Below are 15,691 nucleotides of genomic sequence, written 5' to 3'. Positions count from 1 at the left end.
TGCAGGGAGAGAAGTTCGGGGTTAGGGAGGGAAATGAGCCAAGGCGTCTCACAGGTGGTCTCTCCCTCAAGCCCACCACCTGGCCCTGCACCCAACTGCGAAGGGCTTTGCTAGTGGTACATCTGCATAAAACTGCCCGTTCGGACCCGCTGTCTGATGTTGGGGTGAGGTGGGTCACAGGGATCTTACAGGACCTGGGAGTTTCCCCAGGGAGAATTTTCTTGGTGTTTACTCCCATCCTACAGCGTCCTCACCCAACCCCATTTCAGACAGAGTGCTTCTGGGCTTCGGCTGTCCCCGGGCCTTCTCCAGCCCAGGCTCCCCCTTTATGCTGGATTTTGTACCGAAAGTCTCTTGCTTCCCTCTCCCTTATCCCTGCCTGGTTGCCGGATCCCAAACACATGCCTCGGTCATCCACACGGGCCCCCAAAGGTCCCCCGCCGAGATGCCTGTGCCCTGCAGTAGATGCCTCTCGTCCCCTGGGTGGCAGACTTGTGTTGTGCTCACCAGTAGGTTCACACATCACCTCCATTTCCCTCCATGAATCTCAGGCCCTTTGACACTTCCTCTTTCACTTGCTTGCTTTAGCATTGCCTCTCTTCTTTCTGTGTCCTCGGAAACCACTTCCATCTGCTTGGAAACTCACCCCAAAGTCATGGAGCCTCTGTGGGGGCAGGCATACCACTCAACTGTGGTCTCCCAAGCAACAAGAACCACATATCAAAAAAACCCTAATGACCAGGCCCAGTGGAAGAAAGGGTCTTAAAGGGATTAGGGTTCGATTGAGGCCACTTGTTTGAATTCTACTTCTGAGTCGCCTCACTACCAAGTCTCCTTCGGGATACAGATAAATAACCTGAAATGGCCTCATTCCTCCTCTTGGGGCAGAGAATCAGAAAATGGTCCAAATGGCCCAACTGGAGGTTGGGGCAGGAACAGGTATGGGAAGAACTGGAGGGAGAAGGAAGAAACTCTTGGAGGAAAGGGCCCAATTATATCTCCTACATTAAAGTTCGTTGTGGGCCTGCCTGTCCGCTCCGCAGGACCGAGGGCTCACAGAGGACGGTACCGTGTCATCTCCCCACTGTCCCCGCGTCCCCATCCTCAGTTCTGGGGCTGTGCCCGGCACTTGGCAGATGTTCAGTAAATGACAGCCGCCCTTGATGTTGTATATGCAGTCTCTTAGTTACGTTAAATACACACATATTTCCAGATACATCCATCTCACACCTCTTAAATATCTCACCTCCTTACTTTCTTGTTGCTTTTGATATATTTTGGGGGGACCCATATTAGCCTGAATTGCTCACAAAAACACAATCCTTTACCAGAGCTATGATTCTTCTGTTTCAAGGTAGCCCCGTGCCCAGCACAGAGAAGCCGCGCAATAAATGTTTTGAATAACATTTATCTAAATAAAGAAAGTGGGGTTGATAGTCCCTTGACCACTCAATTTCTCTTTGAACGAATACAATTTGCGGATATTTCCATTAGGAAATCAAGACAGTACACGAAGTCTGCTCCCAACCTGTGTGAAGTCTTGACGACCTTACAACGCCCACGTCCCCTTTCCCCACTAGTTCAAAAAGCAAATTCACCCAAGCCTACTGATATTTTGAAAACACTGCAAGACAGAGGCTAGATTTACAAGGGACGGCAACATTGTGTCCACTCACCTGTCACTCCATCTGTGGCCCCGGCCATTTCACCTGTGGGGCAACCAGCAGGGGAAAAAAGGAATCTCCGCTTGTAACCTGTACTTTCCCGCGTCTCTGTGTGGCTGCCGATTGGCCGTGACCCGAAGCCAGTACAGGTATAATCTCCTCTGCTCCTTTCTCTGTTTCTCCTGTCCACACTCCGTACTCATTCAGGAACAGGTAACGTTGTCCCCTTTTGACCTTATGCTGCCTGGTATAGGCAACGCTGTATTTCTCAGCCACAAACAAATCTCAGACTGCATCATGGAGGTGATGCCCTGGTCTGGGCACCTTGGAAAGTGTCACTGCTTTTGGAGGCCTCAGAGGCTGTGGTCCCGTGTCTGTAGATCTTTCCTGAATCATCTCGATTTATATCATGCAGGACACCCGGCAAGGTGGGCCAGTCTTCTGACCGTAGATTTGGGTTGCATTGGCTACTTCTCAGCTTTGTACTCTCCGGGATCACTCACTGGAAGGTGGGCTAGCTTTGTCTGAGCAGCATGAGCCCGTGTGGTTCCGAGGATTCTTGTGGTTTTCTCCTTGCCTCTTCTGTGTGTTCTTATCTCTTAGTCAACATTGTGCTCTCAGTTTCCATTCCTCTGATCTCTTGGCACTCCATGCAAATTCTAGTTTCGGTGTTTTTGTTGTTGTTGTTGTTGTCGACCCAATTCTTGAATCTTCTCGTACTTACAAGCTAAACCCTCTTCTTGGACTAAAGCCCCCATGAGGCTGCACTGGTCAATCAATGGATGCGACCAAAAAGCTTGAAGAGGTGCTGCCATTGGCCTGTGCTCAGGCGCAAGTCTCCGTGGATAGGGAGGGAGGCAGGATTGGGGAACAGCTTCAGGCTGGAAAGCCAGGGCTCTGGAGCAGGCTGACAAGAGTCAGGAAGCAGGAGGCCTGTGCTGTGCCCTATGGGTAAATGTTCATCAGTCTGATTGATAGGCGTTTCCATCTGTCCCAAGCCCAGCCGAGGCGAGAGAGGAGCTCCTTACACCTAGACTTGCGTCCTGCCTCTGGAAAGTCTCTGTAATGCCTGCCTCAGGACCCACCTATTTCTGCCCCTTTAATTGCCTTGGAGGAAAACAAAGAAATTTTGGTTTTATTATAAGTCCGGGGCTTCTTTGTAGTGTGGTGGGACTTTCCGTCAGAATAGCATTATAATAAGCGGCAAAATAATGACCTTGGAGGGGGTAGATGAAGGACCTTTTATCTGAGACCCAAGCGCCATGCCACATGAATCTCATCATGAAAGCTTGCTGGGGGGAAGGACTCCAATAACCTGTCAATAAAACTGCCACTCTGGCTGGCAGCCAAAGCCACAGTGGAAGTTGAGATGCTGCTACCCAAGATGCGGGTGGTACCCCCATGGTGCCTATAATTACGCAACCTTTATATAGTCAGAACTTTGGCCACCCCCTTCCTCAGACCTTCTGGTGCCTTCCCTCAGCTCCCAAATCAACCTTGCATGACTCCAAACTTGCTTTGCCAAATCTTCTCCTTCTTCTATGCCTGAGCAGTTTCTGTCTTGGTGCCCAAGTCTGTGGACTCAATGACACCACCACGGAGCCCTCCTTGGTACCTTTTAATGCTTGGTTCTCAAACCAGATTGCGTGTAACCCAGTAAGGCCAGAGATGGGAGCCCAGGACAGGATGGGTGTATGTTGATTTTGCTCAGAGGATGGGGCCAAACCTTAGAAAGTTTAACTGGAAATTGTAAAACTGTTGTTTTTTTTTTTTAATGTTAAAGCCCACATAGGTATACGATGGAATATAGGGCCTATTCACATGAGGTTTTAAGATGAACTTCAAAGTTTTCATGCTTGAGGAGGCTCCTTCGGGTGCTCTCTTGACTTTCTCGATTATCTGCTCACCTTAGTCTAATACAATGGACATTTCGATGGTAAGGTGTCATAAGAAATGCCTTTTTCCTGTCCACATCTGCCTGAGATGCTTTTTCTGGGTAGTTTAAATACACGTATATGCGTCTCTCAGCCCTCCTTCCAAATGATCTCTTCCTCCAGAGCCTTCCCTGTTCTTAAGCTAATTGTCAGAGCCTCTTCCTTTAAAAATTCCTCTACAGTCCCTGCACATGATATATAGGAGGCATTCCCCAAAAAGCTGCCCATTCTTTTCAGCCATGACCGGACTCAGTCCTTGTCCACCCCAAGGCTTCCAAGGCTTGGGATGCTGCAGCATAGAAGAATTCTTCTCTGAAAGCAGATAGAAAGGGAGTTCACTGCAACTTCTGCTTTGACTCAATCCCAGTCCCTCCCTAGAAATGCCAGGTGGGCCAGGAAATGAGTCTGAATATGGGTTTACAGGATCACACGAGACAGAGGAATGTCATTGGATGGACCAACTCCCTATTAACAAGGGCAGATACCTGCACCAGACTGTGTGGCCTCTTTCAAGATCTACCACAAAACTCTGACTTTATGGGTATACCTCCTGAAGAGGAGTCCTGACTTAGCAAGAAGCCCAAGTAAAGAATTTTATGGGATAAGGGACTCTTCTGAGGAAGGCAAATAACAGACTGACTGAGGGAAGGGCATTTGAAAACCAGTGAAGACATAGAAAGAAAAAAGACATTACATACCACGTCCACACCCTCTGCGGAGGGAATATAAGTGCTTCCCAGAGGAAGGAAATCCACAAGCTCCCTGGAGAACTTGGACTCTGTGTTCAGCCAGGTGTCTCGCTCCCTCCAGCACCATGCCTTACAACTGCTGCCTTCCCAATCTGAGCTTTCGCTCCACCTGCTCCTCCCGGCCCTGTGTGCCCCCCAGCTGCCACACCTGTACCCTGCCCGGGGCCTGCAACATCCCCGCCAACGTGGGCAACTGCGGCTGGTTCTGCGAAGGCGCCTTCAATGGCAGCGAGAAGGAGACCATGCAGTTCCTGAACGACCGCCTGGCCAGCTACCTGGAGAAGGTGCGCCAGCTGGAGCGGGAGAACGCGGAGCTGGAGACCAGGATCCGGGAACGGTGCCAGCAGCAGGAGCCCTTCGTGTGCCCCAGCTACCAGTCCTACTTCCGGACCATCGAGGAGCTCCAGCAGAAGGTGAAGGTCTTTGCTGTTATCTCTGAGCAAGAGGAGTTTGCTGTGATTCTCAGTCTGTAGTAGAGCAGTGTGTCTATCTCTTGCTTCTATGTGACCATGATTCTTGCTTCCCCCTTTATCTTTGAAATAGTTTTCGAAGCTATTTTAAAGAAGTTGCTGGTTTCATCCCTATTTTCAGTCCTCACTAAGCAGCCTCTCATTCTCCAGGTCCTGTGCACCAAGTCTGAGAACGCAAGGTTGGTGGTGCAGATTGACAATGCCAAGCTGGCCGCAGATGATTTCAGAACCAAGTAAGTTGTTCAGAATTCACACTGGTGTCCACCCCTTTTGTTTAACCTCTGGTTAAAGGAAAGGGATTTCCATAGCTTTACCGAGCAGCAGTTCCCATCCATTGGTGGTGAGACATTCTACAGAGATTGAGGGGAATCAAGCAAAGGAATCACAAAAATAGATGAGGACTCAGATCAATCTGCTTATTTTTGGATCTATATTTGTTCTGGACTGAGCCTCCAGAACCCTCTGTCTCCTGGGTCTACTCATTGCAGAAAGTGGGAAGACTCAGCGAATGGGGTTATCAAAGATCATTCCTGTGAGTCTTGAAGGTTTGCTGGTCACTGTTCTGACCTTGTCCTTGTGCAGGTACGAGACGGAGCTCGGCTTGCGGCAGCTGGTGGAGTCGGACATCAACGGCCTGCGCAGGATCCTGGATGAGCTGACGCTGTGCAAGGCTGACCTGGAGGCCCAGGTGGAGTCCCTGAAGGAGGAGCTGCTGAGCCTCAAGAAGAACCACGAGGAGGTGAGACTGGAAATGAGAAATGAAGAAACCTGGTTCAGCCTCAGGTTGACTTGAGTGATTTGGGGTGGCAGAATGCAGAACACGAGGTTGAGGTTGACTTTATAATTTTCCTTTAAAGACACCAAAACTTCATGATGTGTGAAAAAATGGAGAGATGAAACCTCTCCATGTTCCCAGAGAAGATGTACTTTCACTCAAAACTGGGGCATCATGGGAATTTCCCAGTGCTTCCCCCATCGGCTTGTGATTGGTTACTGAGTTGCAGAAAGAGTCTCAGCATTGCTTTATTCATGCTGTGCAAAGTCATTTCTCTCCCCAAAGGTCACCAAATCAAGCCGGTGAATCTGAGGCTCCACAAAGTCTTGGTGAAAAATGAGCCAAGGCTCCTCCTTTTCTCTCCTCGAGGGGTCATGCCATCATCTTATTGGCTGGCCAGAATTGTTTGCTCTACGATCTGAAATTGTATGGCCAATTCTTTGCATTATGAAGTCTTATGCAAACAATCTGGAAACTGGGAAAGTTAGGCATTAGTCCATCGTTTGGTGGCATCTGAGAAAATCCTTGGGAATTCTTTTTGAATCCAAGTACAGGGCACAGTCCTGTGAGGAGGGAGCTGTTTCACATGGAGCACAGAGCATCTTGCCTTGAGCTGTCACAGACTGCTCCACTCAAGGTCTCCTTCCCAAGGAAATAGACTAACGGGGCTTCAACAAGCAAAGTCCATTCTTCATTGAGGAGAGTCACTCTTGCCTTTTCTGCATCCACAGGAAGTCAACACCCTGCGCTGCCAGATCGGAGACCGCCTCAACGTGGAGGTGGACGCGGCCCCCACCGTGGACCTGAACCGCGTGCTCAACGAGACCAGGAGCCAATATGAGGCCCTGGTGGAGACCAACCGCAGGGACGTGGAGGAATGGTTCACCACCCAGGTGGGCATCTCGGCACACGGCCGCCCAGGCCCCTCGGCCCCTCATGGCCCTTGAGGCAGGGTCTCACCCTGTCTCGTCCCCTGTGCTGTTTCAGACCGAGGAACTGAACAAGCAGGTGGTGTCCAGCTCGGAGCAGCTGCAGTCCTATCAGGCGGAGATCATCGAGCTGAGACGCACGGTCAACGCCCTGGAGATTGAGCTGCAGGCCCAGCACAACCTGGTGGGTGTCGCTCGGGGCACTGCCCACCCTCTCCTCACCTGGTGAAGCCCGTGACTTCTCTGGAATCCCACGGAGTCGCCCCCTGAGAAGCGGCTCTGTGACATTCCATATGTTCCCCACACAGAGGGACTCCCTGGAGAACACGCTGACGGAGACCGAGGCGCGCTACAGCTCCCAGCTGGGCCAGGTGCAGTGCATGATCACCAACGTGGAGTCCCAGCTGGCCGAGATCCGGAGTGACCTGGAGCGGCAGAACCAGGAGTACCAGGTGCTGCTGGACGTGCGGGCCCGGCTGGAGTGCGAGATCAACACGTACCGGGGCCTGCTGGAGAGCGAGGACTGCAAGTGAGTGGCCAGCTGGAGGGATCCGATGAAGCCATGCTCACAGGAGCATGGTTCTCGTTTGACCCCGGGCAAAGAACACACACTTTCAAAAGGAAATCATGCCTCCACCCCAGGCATGATCAAACAGAACTCAGCAAACACAATATGGCCATCATTCAAAATACAGGGAAGCACTAGCTGTTTGAGGCACACACTGAAATTGTACAGCCAATTCTTTGCATTCTTCTGTGATCACACAGATATGAGATCTATGCGATTGCTCACACGTTACAAGACCGTATTGCGCAGAGGGAGCATTTGCATACACTACCTTATCTGACCTTGCAGTTGCCGCCAAGCAGGTTGGATCAGGATTCTCCCCATTCTGTAGGTGAAGAGAAGCTAAGGTGACTTTCCCAGGATCGCTAGCTAGGAATGGACAGTGTGGGGAGTCAAAGGTTCTGGAGTTTCTGTCTAGCGCTTTAGGCACTGTATGGTGGGAAGACCAGGAGGGGTCTGATAGGGAGCTTTGCAGCAGGGAAGCTTGTGGCCTTCTCTGTTATAGGTCAGGCCAAATCCCACAGGCAATTCCACTCTTGGGGTCTCTCTTGTGTGTACCACGAGCCCCCCTCAATTCACCTTTCCACATGGTTCTTTTTCTCCAGGCTGCCCTGCAACCCTTGTGCCACAACAAATGCGTGCGGATCCGCCGGGTCCTGCGTCTCTAATTCCTGCGCCCCCTGCACGCCCTGTGTCCCCCGCCCACGCTGTGGGCCCTGCAACTCCTTCATGCGCTAGAGCCCAGGGGCTACCAGAGGAGCAAGGAGGCCGGGCCCACGGTTCCAGAGCTTTGACCCGGCACTGGTTCATTCGAGAAAAAAGGGCAGAAAACACAGTTTGCGTGGCTGGAGCTGCCCCAGTAAGGCAGCCACGAAACTCACCCCACCTACTGCAGACCATTCCTTGCCCACCCTTTCCTTCATGGAGGTGTGTTCTTTCTTCACTTGCCCGGAGAATCCTCGCAAGTGCCAGGGCCTTCCCTTGTAACCTGCTAATAAACTTGATTTCCCTGGCAAAGCAGACACCTTTCTCATTGGTATTCATTTGTTTCACCGCGCCCATCACTTGAGCACTCTATAAAAAGCCACTTGAAAGTCAGGCTACATAATGGCCTGACTCTTGGATACCAGAGCCGTTCTCTGCCTGGCGGGCAGACGGCTGGCCCGGCGCCCTGGACGCCTGGGTGAGGCAGACTGGCAGGAGGGAGGGCAGGGCAGCTGCCATGAGGTGGCCCCCACCTCCCCCTGACCATTCTTGGATGTTCCCCACTCTCCTCTCGAGACCTGGATGTCTCCCAGAGCTGATTGCATCTAAATCCGAAGTGCAGAGGCAGGAGTGGGGGCTAGAAAGAGGCTCTGGAAAGTTCATCTTTTCTCAGCAGGAGGTTTCAGGTCCAGTGCTGTATGATCTGGGGGCTGGTGGCTGGAGCGTTCCAAGCAGCCTCAGGGACACCCAGCAAAGGAATGCTCTGGCCTGCCTGCCTGCCTGCCTGCCGTGTTCAGGACATCCCCCTCCTGCATAGGTGGGTCATTATCAGCCTGGGCTCAGCAGCTCACTTCCCCTCCCAGCTCTGGGGCTTAGAGACCTCCTCACTCTTCATCTGAGACTTCTGCCTTTCTCAATCCAGCACCTGTTGAATACTTACCCTGTACACACCCTCGATGGTGGGGAAGGGAGAGACATACGGAGAAAGACATTTTTAAAAAAACATTTATTCATTTTTAGAGAGAGAGAGAGAGAGCATGAGCAGGAGAGGTGCAGAGAGAGAGAGGGAGACACAGAATCTGAAGCAGACTCCAGGCTCTGAGCTGTCAACACAGAGCCAGACTTGGGCTCAAACTCACGAACCACGAGATCATGACCTGAGCTGAAGTCAGACGCTTAACCAACTGAGCCACCCAGGCGCCCCAACAACTTGTTTAAAGGGATAAAACTAGTCCCTAAGTAGTGCTATTATAAGGCATTATCCCCAAACACCGAACACGCAGGCTCGTGCTGCAAACAAAACTCCGAGTACTGGAAGTGACATCAGTGTTCATCAAGAAAGGCTTGAACTTGAATCTTTAACTTGAAAGAAGAGCCATGGAAATGCTAAACACTGACTCGCTAGAACCCCAGAGGACCATTTTGACATGAAAGGATCAGAGACCGCTCAGGTTTCTATCTTTTCCCACGAACCTTCCCATCACACCAGGCTTTCTGAGGCAGATATTGGGCCCCACTTTGGTGAAACACAATCTTGTGTACTGGAATAACCAAGTGGATTGAAATTACATATATATTTGACAAAGGAACTATTTATTGTTTCTACCACAATTGTCCCCTTGACTCTTATTTTTAAAGCGCAAATTCCAGGGTGGATTCAGACTTGCACACCTTGCTTCTGGTTTGTGAGAAGCCTCTGACCTGGAATCCCGTCCCTGATGTGGTCCCCTACCTTGGATTTCCTCCAAATCCAAGGTCAACCTCAGTTCAGAGGCCCTCCCTGATTTTGCTTGCTCCTTTATTCCGCATCCTGTGTACATATATTATTTTACAATAATGGAAAAGTAATGCTACTAGCTGCTGCGGGAGGAATGACTGCCGCCTTTCTCTGCAAAGATGCCCATGTTGCTTCCTGGAACCTGGGAGTATGTTAGGTAGCCTCCAGAGGGAGATTAAAGGTGCAGGTAGAACTAAAGCTGTTAATCAGCTGACCTTAAAATGGAGAGATTACGCTGGATTATCCAGTGGGCCCAATGTAATCACAGGAGTCCTTTAAAGTAGAAGCAGGAGGCAGAAGACAGTGAGAGGGAGAGGGAGATATGACTGAGGACACATGTCAGAGCCATGTGATACAAGGACTGGACCCTTCACTGCAGGCTCTGAAGATGGAGAAAGGGGACCATGGGCCAAGGGAATTAGGTAGCTCCTAGATGCTGGAAAAGAAAAGGAAAAGGATCCTTCCTTGGAACCTCCGGAAAGGAACCTAGCCCTGCCAACATCTTGATTTTTTTTTTCATTGTGGATAAAATACGTATATATAACATAAAATTGACCATTTTACCTATCTGTTTTAGCATTTAATTCAGGGACATTAAGTACATCCACATTATTGTCCATCAATCAGCCCTATCCATCTCCAGAACTTTTTCATCTTCCCGACTGAAACTCTGTCCCCATCAAACTCTCTAACCCCTCCACCTCAAGCCCCTAGTAACCTCTATTCCCCTTTCTGTCTGTATGAATCTAACTATTCTAGGTACCTCATATAAGTGGAATCATACAGCATTCATTCTTTTGTGTGTGTGTCTGATTTATCTCACTTGGTATAATGTTTTCAAGGCTGATACATGTTGTAGCATGTATCAGAATTTTGTTCTTTTTAAAGGTTAGATAATATCCAATTGTATGTATCACATTTTGCTTGCCCATTCATCCATGGATGCGTATTTTGGCTATTGTAACTAATGCTGCTGTGAACACTGGTGTGTATATGTATATGTACACATATACATATACATGTATGTATATTATACACATATATTATACACATATATTATATATTATATATTTTATATATGTTATATATATTAAAATGTGTCATATATATATAATATATATGTATATATATTATATATATATATATTCAAGTCCATGCTTTTGTTTCTTTTATGTATGCACCTAGAAGTGGAATTCCTGGATCATATGGCAATTCTATGTTCAATTGTTTGAGGCCATGCCATTTAGCATTCCTGCCAGCAATGCACAAGGGTCCCAATTACTCCACATCCTTGCCAACACTTTTTAAATTCTGGGTTTTTTGTTTGTTTTTGGTTTTGCCAATGGCCATCCTAGTGGGTGTGAAGTGGTACCTCACCGTGGTTTTGATGTGCATTTTCCTAATTATTAGTGATGCTGAAGCATCTTTTCATGTGTTTGTTGACCATTTGCATGTTTTTGGCGAAATGTCTATTCAAGTCTTCTGACCATTTTTTTTTTTTAATTGGGTCATTTAGTTTTGTTGTTGTTGAGTTGTAGGAGCTTTTTATGCATTCTGGATATTAATTCCTTATTAGTAATATAATTTGCAGGTATTTTCTTCCATTCTGTGGATTGCCTTTTCATTCTCTTGATAGTGAAATTTAAAAGCTTTTAAATTTTCTGGAGTTTATTTTACCTACTTTTTCTTTGGTTATCTGTGCTTTTGGTGCCATGGCCAGGAAATCATTGCCAAACCCAATGTCATGCAATTTTCCTCTATGGTTTCTTCTAAGAGTTTTATAATGTTAGCTCTTACATTCATGTCTATGATCCATTTGGGATTCATTTTTGCATATGGTGTGAGGTAAGGGTCTAGTTCCATTCTTTGCCTGTGAGTATCCAGTTTTTTCAGCACCATTTGTTGAAAAGACTGTCGGTTTTCCCATTTATTTGTATCTTCTTGATTTTCTTTTGGTAATGTTTTGCAGTTTTCAGCATACAAGTCTTTTGCCTCCTTGGTTACATTTATTCCTAAGTATTTTATTCTTGTTGATGTTACTGTAATTAAAAAAAATTTGTTTTACTCCCAGTGAGAGTAAGACTTTGATTTTAGACCTATGTTAGGCTTTTGACCTATAGAAGTTTAAGATAATATATTTGTATTGGTTTAAGCCAGTAAATTTGTGGTGATTTGTGATGGTAGCAATAAGGAACTAATATGGTGAACATCTTTTGAATATCAGCTATGGGTTAGGCAAAACACTACGAACTAATCTTAATCTTTATAAAATGCTTCAAATTAAACCCATTTTAACAGATGAGGAAATTGAACTTTGGAAACTTGCTCAAATCACAGTTGGTTATTAGCATTTATGATATTTGAACCAGGTTCTATTTATAGGTGCACATGACACCACTATAGAGTATGAAAAATGATTTAAAAATCAGAGCAGAATGAATACACCCAGGTCAATGATATTCTTCAAAATTGTTCCCTACATAAAGATTCCAACTTAATTTTGGCAAGTCTCTTTAAGAATTAACTTTTGAGGACAGCTGGGTGGCTCAGTCAGTTGAGCTTCTGACTCTTGCTTTTGGCTTAATTCATGATCCCAGGGTCACGGATCAAGCCCCATGTTGGGCTATGCACTGAGCATGGAGCCTGCTTGGGATTCTCTCTCTCTCTCTCTCTCTCTCTCTCTCTCTCTGCCCTTCCTTCACCTTGTGCATTCTCTAAAAAAACCCAAAAAGTTTGCTTTTGAATCAATTATAAGACACATATGGAGATTTTTTCCTTTTTAAAGCTTTATTCATTTATTTTTGAGAGAGATAGAGAGATAGAGAGCATAAGCAGGGGAGGGGCAGAAAGAGAGGGAGAGAGAGAATCCCAAGGAGGTTCTGCACTGTCAGTGCAGAGCCCTATGTGGGGCTCTATCCCACGAATCATAAGATCATGACCTGAACTGAAATTAAGAGTCGGACACTTAATAGACTGGGTCATCTAGGTGCCCTGGTGTTGTTATTGTTGTTTTAATTATCTAAGTTGATTGTTTATCTTTTTCACAAGGTTTTTTGTTCAATGGCTTCCAAAAAATCAGATCCATCCTTAAAAGACAAAGGTTTGCTATCAACAAACTGGATGTTAAAAAGATACATACATTGCCAAAACATAAAGCTCCAAACATGATTTGAACAGAGAGGCCATCATTAGAACAAAGGAAGATTCTGGCCAGAGGCAAAGCTTTTTGGATCTGCAAATTCTGTCATGTTCTTTCAAAACAAATCTCAATCCTTAGAGTTAAACCTTAATTTTGTAAATAAATGTGCTCTACCTCCCATGTGGCTTTTAAATTGTTGGCAAGTACTCTGTCGTCATCATCACACATGAGGACAGTGGTTCTAAACCTTGGTGGTGCTTTGAAATCACCTGGGGTACTAAACAAGTGCTGAAGACTGAGTTTGTCCTTAGAAAGCTTGATTTAATTGGTCTGGGACACAGCCTGGCCACTAGGAGTTTTAGAATCTCTACTGGGGGTTCTAATGAGCAAGGTTGTGACCCACTTGCCAAAACCAGGGTTTTGATTCTCACTTATCCTCTCATCTACTCTGTGTCCTTGGATGAGACACATAGCTTCTCTGAGCCTCAGTTTCCTTAAAGTGGAGGTAACAATCTCTTCTCTACCTGCTTTATACACTTGCCAAGAGGATCATGGAAGATTGTGTTCATGGAAACACTTTGCAAGCCAGACATTTTTATCAGGGTTATTATTTTGATTATTGATGACTTAACACATAGACAAGCTTCTTAAGAATAGAGAACCTAGTCATTTTTGTTGTTGTTGTTTCCTGCCCAACGGTAGAATTTGTATACCATCCTATTGTCTTTCACACCATTGTTTCTTTCTTTAAGTCCCCCACCTAGCTCTGCACCTGGTGTACATGCTCTATTCAGCATTATCTGATGCTCTTTGTCTCCAGACCCATCTTCTGATGGGCCCCAAGGCCCTTCTCATTTGGCATGCCCAGTGCTCTTTGGTGACCTGTTTTATTGGCTCTTGGCTGTCCTGGTCTGAACTCTTAGCCCACTGGGAATATCATCCTCAGAGACTTGACCCAACTCCAAGCTTGTGTCCTGAATATTTTTGCTGGTTCTTTTCCTGTTTCCTGGAAAATTTTGTATTTGCTATGGGTAAGCTAAGGCACTTTTTTGCATCCTTATATCTGGGGTCAAAGTCATTCACTGAGTTCTTTGAGGCCTGAGGCTACTGTCAGTGTCTGCAGGAAGAGCAGGATGGTCCAGGAACGCATAGCATTTTTCTCTGTGAAAGCCCATTTCATTACTTCCAGGAGGCACGCTTCATCACAAGCTTGTGGGATTTGTCACTTTTTAACCTCCAGTTTACTAAGAAGCAAAGCAATATGCAGGAAGCCTAGGTGTGTCTTGCCATCCATACTCAGAGCTGGCATTGGAATTCATGAGCTCACCTCTTTGTTTTCTTCTAGTTCTCGTGTTTTGTCACACCCTGGCCAGTGTCTCATCTCTCTACCTCACAGTAAGGGCCCAGCAGACTCAAGTCTACTTACTTGTATCATTTTGAACAAGTTCACTTCTTTTCAGATTATTTATCTCTGATATATGGTGACAATAATGGCATTGAAACATTCATAGTTTGGGGTGAGGGTAGAATACCATACGTGAAGGGTTCTAGTAGACTACCCGATGAGGAAATGACATATTGATACTCATTGCTTTCCTGCCTCACCATTTGCACCTCAGTTTTCTTCTCCATAAATTCAGGTCTTTCTAGCTTTAGAATTCTTTGATTCTTAAAAAATAGATCTTACTTCTGAGAGGTGAACTTTTACAGGGCTAAAAGTTCAGGGTGAGGCAAAAAGCCTGTCTCTCAGATTCTAAATCACCTTAGGTCCTGCCATTGTGCATTTTGATTTGTTTAGATGCTAAGAAGAGGCAGTGTAATCTCCAATCTGGACGTATCAATCAGTAATGCAAAAGGACAACCATTTCCCTGTGGAGAAAAGTAATAAGTGTAACTTGGTTTTGGTTCAAGAGGGTACCATAACAAGTAGCTGAGGGAAAAGGCTGCTTGAGCAAACAAGGCTTTGGAGGACTGATGGGGTTGGGAAAGGGTTGGGAATAGGGTCCCAGAGGGAATCAGAAGCAAAAATGATAAAGAGAGGGGCAATGGGAAGAAAGGAATCTAAGATTTTCTTCCCCTTAAAAAATCAGAGAAATTTCTGTGCCAAATGTTTGCATTGTGTTTAGGTATTTGGGCTCAAGAGTTAGACAATGAATTGTTTAAATCCCAACTCTGCCACTTACTATTTGTGTCTTGGGAAAATTCCGAGCCTTCCCTAAGCTGTTAATTTATCCGTAAAATGGGAATAATTTTATAGACCGATATTATAGGGTTGTTGAGAGGGTCAAATAAGAAATGTGCCATAACACTTAGCACCTAGCTTGTTTGTACTCATGAAGTGCTAAGTAACATCATCAGTATCACCAAAACCACTGTCATCATTATTATGGATGCTAGCACAGAAATGCAAGGCTGGGGAAATCTCAGAAAATGAGTAGAGCCCATTTCAATGCCAATACAAGAACGGAGGCTTTGGTGGCAATACAATCTCCATGTAGAGAACTTGTCTTCTCAAAAACCACCCCAGACAAGATAACCAAACCCACAAGATCAGTAACCTAGCAGAGAATGTAGGCACAGTGTGCCCTCTGCCAACTTCCTATTCTGGCTACCAAGTCAATGTTAAAATTTGTATTTTTGTTGATTAATTCATGGATTTAGTTCTATGTCCCTAGTGTTCGCAAGGTAGGTGAATGAGGTATTATCACCATTGGATTGGCCTGGGCAATGTACCCATGTGTCTGCTCAACAGAATTGAATTTTCAAAAAATTCTACGTCTGGGCCATCTGGCCAACACTAGGAAGGATAAAAGTTAAAGAAAGAATCACTGGTCTCACCCCCAACCATATTCACACACAATACATTACTTAAATTTTATAACAGAACTATGAGGTGGGCAGCATTATTCCTACTTAAATTTAAGTGATGAAGAAAACAAGAGTGAAAAAGGGGAACTCACTTCTTGGAGCTCATCTCATCA

At 46.3% G+C, this 15,691-nt stretch overlaps 1 protein-coding gene across 1 annotated transcript; it reads left to right on the top strand.

The window, feature by feature from the left end:
* The first annotated feature begins 4,289 nt into the window (after positions 1-4,289).
* LOC101087114 (keratin, type I cuticular Ha1) lies at positions 4,290-8,111 on the top strand. Its single transcript, XM_006940342.4, has 7 exons — positions 4,290-4,760; positions 4,968-5,050; positions 5,400-5,556; positions 6,324-6,485; positions 6,580-6,705; positions 6,830-7,050; positions 7,695-8,111. The coding sequence occupies exons 1-7, from the start codon at positions 4,413-4,415 to the stop codon at positions 7,825-7,827; spliced, it is 1,230 nt and encodes a 409-aa protein (XP_006940404.1). The 5' UTR covers positions 4,290-4,412; the 3' UTR covers positions 7,828-8,111.
* Positions 8,112-15,691: the final 7,580 nt, after the last annotated feature.

The sequence above is a fragment of the Felis catus genome, chromosome E1, assembly GCF_018350175.1.
Source record: "Felis catus isolate Fca126 chromosome E1, F.catus_Fca126_mat1.0, whole genome shotgun sequence".
NCBI lineage: Eukaryota > Metazoa > Chordata > Mammalia > Carnivora > Felidae > Felis > Felis catus.
This window is presented reverse-complemented; position numbering and strand designations above follow the sequence as displayed.